Raw genomic sequence first — 6,000 nt, forward strand, 5'->3', positions numbered from 1 at the left:
TTCCACGGGCTACGCCGGGTACTTCAGCTTTTATTTTATATTTCTATAAAATAAATATTTGATACAAAAACATTTTGCATGACACAAGAATTATCTGGACAATGACCGAGTTATATAGTGATTACAAAATAGAGTATAAATATTTCCGTCATCTCCAGAAGTTCAAACAGTTTTAGTTTAGAATTAAAACAACATGGTTCAGTTTAGAATCCTTGCTGTTATTGTTGTTGTTGTTGTTTTACAAACCAGTTTGGCTCGACCTAGCTATGGATCTGGGGGTAAGTAGATTCTTCCGTATAACTGAGCCAAATTTAACGAAAATCTGAAATCAAAGGGTATCCTATAAATGTGCAGTTATAGCGATGGATTAGATATAGATTGGATTAGATGGGCTGATATACTGGTGGGCATGAATTTAGTTGAAAGTTGACATCATGTACATTGTACAGGGTTACCCACAAAGGATGAGACTGTAAAAATCATTTGAAACTCTTGAGTTAAGTCTTCTGTCTTTAATACTGTCTTTTAATGACTTTATTAACAATTTGACTAAAGAAGAGTTTACAGTTCCAGGGAATCTTGATTATAAGAAAACAGGCAGAATATATTCCGTACAGTCGTCTGTCAAGTCTCGTTCTTTGTGGGAAACCCTGTATGTCTATGGATTTAGCTATTACGACGATCTGAACCATCATGGATATGGATATGGATATAAATATGAAAATTATAGTTCGATAAAGAAGTAGTAACATGAATTCAATAAACATACTTCTCCATAAGGCATTATGATCTATGGACATGGATTTAGAAGTTAAATGTATAAACTACAGGTGGGTATAGCGGTGGATATGGATTCAGTGGACACGCCGGTCTGAATCATCATGGATATGGATATGGAGGATCAGATTACGCGGGTGGATATGGATTCAGGTAGAAAACATTTTTTTACGAAACTTTAATTGGTCTAATTCTGATTTATCTATGTATATATATACATATTCAAAAATAAAGATACATCTAATAAAGTTTATAAAACTGTTTAGTGGGCATGCTGGCTTAAACTGTCATGGTTACGGATGTGGAGGTAATGTTGAATAAGCATTAAAGAAACCAATAAATTAATTAATTGTAATATAGATAGTTTTACTTTCTCATCATCCTAACTTTAAAGCAACTTTTCCAATTTTCTGTAAACTTAAACAATTATGCGTTGACACTGGATACATTTTATTTTACCTACTGTGGAGTAGTGACCAGTGAACTTTTGTGAGCAGAATATCGTTCATCTTGATGCTTGATCTTGATATCCAATAGTGGGGGGGGGGCTTTTTAGAATATTAATAGTGAGTGAGTCCTGTTGGCTATGTACTTTTAGTTATAGTATTCATTCAAATATATTAATAGTGATATGTCCGATAACCTTGTTAAGGCAAAGGTTTAATTCTGCTTCATCTTTAAATGGAAGAGCAATTGAAATTACGCTTACAGTTAATCCATAAGTCTGCATGAGATGGAGATCAATGCTTGATCTCAAGAGTTAAAACACATGAATTCTAACTTCAGAATATGTTGCTGTTACATTTGTAGAATTAATCTATTCAAGATATTTTGATAAAGGTGGAGGCTACGGAGATGGAGGAGGCCACGGAGGAGGTCACGGAGGTCATGGTGGGGGCGATGGACATGGAGGTCACTAAACATAGCCTCTGCTTGTCATTGAATGTAATTTTTTTTTTCTTTTTGATTTTTTTCTTTCTAAGAAACAGTTTAGTGTATAAAAACCAGTTAGTGTATAATAACCATTTTAGTGTATAAAAACCAGTTTTGTGTTTAATAACCAGTTTAGTGTTTAATGATAATTAATATTGCTTATATTTTTAATTGAATTTAAAAAATTGTCATTTATAAAAGATATAATTGATAATATTATTTATATTTCCGTATCATGTGATCAGAACTCCCACCAATGACAGTGCAGTATACCGGTCACATGATACAGACAGAGTCACGTGATAATGATACCGCACTGCCATTGGTGGGAGTTCTGGTCACATGATATGGACATATTTATTATATTATCATTTATATCTATGAAAAATGTAAAAAAAAATTTAAATAATAATAGGAGCAAACCTAAGTTTCTTAGGCTCCTCTATGAAATCGTCGTTTTCAGTTTGATTGCGTATTTGTTGAATATGATCCGTTTAATCCAACTATTTTTTACAACATTTTATATATATAGATTTTTGTAAAAATTTGACTCAGTTTTATATCAATTTCTTGGGTCTCAATCAACTCATAAAATGCTTAGGTTTTAGCCTATTTTTCCTTTTCGTTTTTCCTTCACAGTCCCTTTAAAGAACGGATTAACTATAGGATGCCCACCACATAGCGACTAGAAATAAAAGTAGAACCAATTCAGAATGTACCACCGTTCATACATCCCATTCGCAATCGCAATCATTCCCTGTAAGCTAAAAATTCATCAAAACTTGCTAATTCAGACTTGATTTTTACTTTTGTACTACTTGAAAACTTTCTTTGTGAATCAACAGAAAATTGAAAATTGAGTAAACAAATAAGTACACACATTTTAAAGGAACCACATAAAATTAAAAATTTACTATGTAGATAAATATCCCAATATTGCAATCTTTAAATTTTGGTATCATAAAGCGCTTCAAGGTCGTAACTTTTGTGATGTATATCAGATCGACTATAAAGCACTGATCCGCATCTTTACTGGTCGGATAAACCTTTAGGATATCTGTAGAGGTTCAACTACGGATTAAGCACCTCATTGCTTCAATTAAAAGTTTCGAGTTTAGACATTCAGAGTCCGAATTTAATAAATTTGAGCCGCGTCCTAAATCCATCAAAAATTGGTTTCAATTGAACGCCGGTTTAAATCTTGAAACATTGAATACAATTTTAAGTTGAACCAATCATATTTGAGCCGTGCGTCTCAAATTTAAGCCACGGCTAAAATTGTTTAAATTAAGCCTGAACTTTATAGAACTATCCTATTCACAGGTTCAGGCCTAAGAATAAGACACATGTTATAATTTAGATTAAAGTGATAGACTCTCGATTGAGTGAAACCCCTCTTTCCTCAAATTCAATATGTTATTTTATTTATGATATTTGTTATCTTTTTGTGTTTATGTTTGAAAACTTGTTTTATTTGAATAAATTTTATTTGAAGTATTTAAATAATATTGTCAAAAGTGAAAGCATTTTTAAATATGCATGAACAAATTTTTTAAATTGAAATACAATTTCCGCTCGAATTAGATAGATATCAAGTGCTATGATATAGCCTATATTTTGTTATTTAAATCAACCTAAATCAAGTAATGAACACGCTGTGTTGTTTTTATGTACATACTGAGTTAACCACAAAGGAAAATACTTCAGAGACGACTATGCGGATTTTTTTAGTCTTTTTTAGCATTGATTGGTTTCTAACAGATTTTAACTTTTTTCTTTTTTGTCAAATTATTTCGAACACCTATAAAAGATAGTATTTCAAACCCTAGTATATATTAATATTATTATTATTATTATTATTATTATTTATGTTTAATATGGCTCAAATGAAGCCGCAAGAAGCTTTTGACAATACTGCATACTCAGTTCAACTACCTTACATAGCCAGACACTCCCTTTAAAGTCCCTTAAAACAGTAACAATGAGGATATGAAAATGTTTCTCTTACGTACTTAAAATAATAAAAAATAGTTAGAAAGTCTCTTTCCAACTATTTTATTTCAGTTCACTACCAGAAGATAATTCACAGAGATATTAAACCAAGTAACCTTCTAAGAGCAGACTCAGGAGAGGTATTATTATTATTATTATTACTATTTTTATTATTATTATTATTATCATCATCATCATTGCCCGTTACTACCTAAATCGGTTTAACGACTGGTAGAATTAAAACTATCATCAAATACTAAAAATGTTTTTTTACAAAAAATTTCTATATTTTTACTTTCAAGTCGTTATTTAAGTCTCAATCTTTGTGAGCAGCCCTACAAAGATAAGATAAAGATAAGAAAAAATAAACAGAAATAAGCTACAATGGTAAAATTTCTTGAAATAAGCTATAATGATAAGATACAATGGTAAAATTTCTTGAAATAAGCTACAATGGTGAAAGAAAATTGAGTCTTTGTAACAATCTCTGATTTTCTAATACCTATATTCTTTCCACCTGATGGTGTAAACCTTTGATATTTCAAACTTAGATTTTTTCATCTAACAGAATTCATAGTTTGAAATATCTAAGGTATACGGCATTTGATTACAAAGATATAGAGATTAGAAAATCATAGTTTGTGACAAAAACTCAATTCCTTTCTTGAAATAAGCTACAATGGTAAAATTTCTTTAAATTCAAAGTTTTGCAATCTGCACTGCGGTAAATAGATACTGGCTTTACCTTCAACACTTAATTTCCTTCTCAATTTTCCAAAACATTTCCATCAGCCCCTCATATTTGAAAAATAGTTTTTACTGTAGAATCTGTATAAACTATGTAAAGAAGAAACTAGATTCAAGCTCAGTTTAGTAAAACATCTCATTCAGACCACAGATAGCTTATAGAGTTTATATTCTTAGGTCAAATATTCAAACAGTTTAAATAGTGTTCTGTTTTATCTTAAAAATGGATTGGTCAGGTATTTAAGGAAATGAGGGACTAACCACTCTTTAAGCCGAAGATTCGTACTTCACGTTATTATGGTCACTGATCACGTCTAACTCAAATAAAGACAGAACAGTGTGATTTAACTTTTTGAATTTTTAAATTCTGCTTTTAGTAACTTTCTTCCACTGCATGAGAGGACTTTATTAAATTAGGTATATAATCATCCTTTCATATATAAACAATTTCTTTAAAGACTAAAGGAGGTATTTTGCCCAGGGGCATACTGGAGGTTGATTTTTTTGGTGCATCCTCCCGTCGTGGTGGACAATGTAGATGTTGCTTTAGTGTATTCCTATTTTCATGTCAATTTTATATTTCTGTACAGTGGGACATATAAAACTGTGGAAATAGAAAGACGGCATTTTAGCAATCTAAATAATATTTTATGTCGTTATAATATATATAGCTGGTTTGCTTTGTCATGTTTATTGAATTTTTTAAATAAAATTATTATTACTAAAATTAGGTGGAAAAAATAATCAAAACAGCCAAGAGCTATTTTCCACCTAATTGCTTTATACTTGTACTGTTAAAATAATCATCAATTTTGTGATTGTAAACTCTATCTGTATACAGATACATTTATTTTAGCAATAAACTTTATCTTATCTTATCTTATCCTAACTTGAGACTTCATAGTCCACAGTTTTAGTGTTCTACTAGCTGCACATACCTTTAAATTTATTTATTAAAATAAAAAAAATTACGCGTCAGAATATTACTAAACAAAAATGGCTAATTCTTGTAATTTTTGCTTTTCTGTTTTGTTTAATCTGTTTTGAAATATAAATACACCGGGACAAATTGGATCATTGGCACACGTGTTCATGTACTGCAGAGAAACGTGTTTTCTTTTGAACTTGTGTAAATTCATTTTCAATATTTTCCCACGCCTTTAACAAACAACCTTCAGAAAATCCTCTGATTCAGTAGAAATTTCTGAACTAAAGCGTATTTATTGAAATGCGTCAGTGCAATACTTAACGCACACCAACCGGCGTCAGTATAGCGTAAAACAGCATGTATATTGTCTATAGAAGTACATGCAAAATTGTGTTATTTAATTAATTATCTTCAATAGAAAAAATGAGACGTTTCTGTGAATAATAGTGAAAAATGACAATGATGTGAGAATAAAATAAGAAAACACAGCCTTGTGCAAATTTTTTAAAATGTTGAAAGAGGTAAGAAAACATGTTTGTTAGACTGTAGACTGTAGACTATAGACTGTAGACTGTAGACTGTAGAATGTAGACTGTAGACTGTAGACTGTAGACTGTAGACTG

At 30.8% G+C, this 6,000-nt stretch overlaps 2 protein-coding genes across 6 annotated transcripts in view; both read left to right on the top strand.

Moving 5' to 3' along the window:
* The first annotated feature begins 182 nt into the window (after positions 1-182).
* Positions 183-3,183, top strand: LOC111713547 (cold and drought-regulated protein CORA). 2 transcript variants are annotated; one of them, XM_023488431.1, is made up of 5 exons: positions 183-278; positions 831-930; positions 1,044-1,084; positions 1,618-1,722; positions 3,071-3,183. In XM_023488431.1, the coding sequence occupies exons 1-4, from the start codon at positions 194-196 to the stop codon at positions 1,695-1,697; spliced, it is 306 nt and encodes a 101-aa protein (XP_023344199.1). In that variant the 5' UTR covers positions 183-193; the 3' UTR covers positions 1,698-1,722; positions 3,071-3,183. The 2 variants fall into 2 exon arrangements, with proteins under 2 accessions (XP_023344199.1, XP_023344206.1); XM_023488438.1 differs by lacking the exon at positions 3,071-3,183 and having other exon boundaries at positions 1,618-1,834.
* A 2,539-nt stretch (positions 3,184-5,722) lies between these two features.
* The window catches only part of LOC111713274 (FYVE, RhoGEF and PH domain-containing protein 4), a 34,739-nt gene continuing 34,461 nt past the window's right edge, over positions 5,723-6,000 (top strand). For 3 of the 4 annotated variants that reach the window (XM_023488113.1, XM_023488135.1, XM_023488128.1), the window contains exon 1: positions 5,723-5,898. The gene's annotated coding sequence lies outside the window, so the exon portion shown is untranslated. The remainder of the gene's footprint in view (positions 5,899-6,000) is intronic. The other variant, XM_023488142.1, reaches the window with a different exon arrangement.

This window comes from Eurytemora carolleeae, unplaced genomic scaffold, assembly GCF_000591075.1.
Source record: "Eurytemora carolleeae unplaced genomic scaffold, Eaff_2.0 scaffold29, whole genome shotgun sequence".
Lineage (NCBI taxonomy): Eukaryota > Metazoa > Arthropoda > Copepoda > Calanoida > Temoridae > Eurytemora > Eurytemora carolleeae.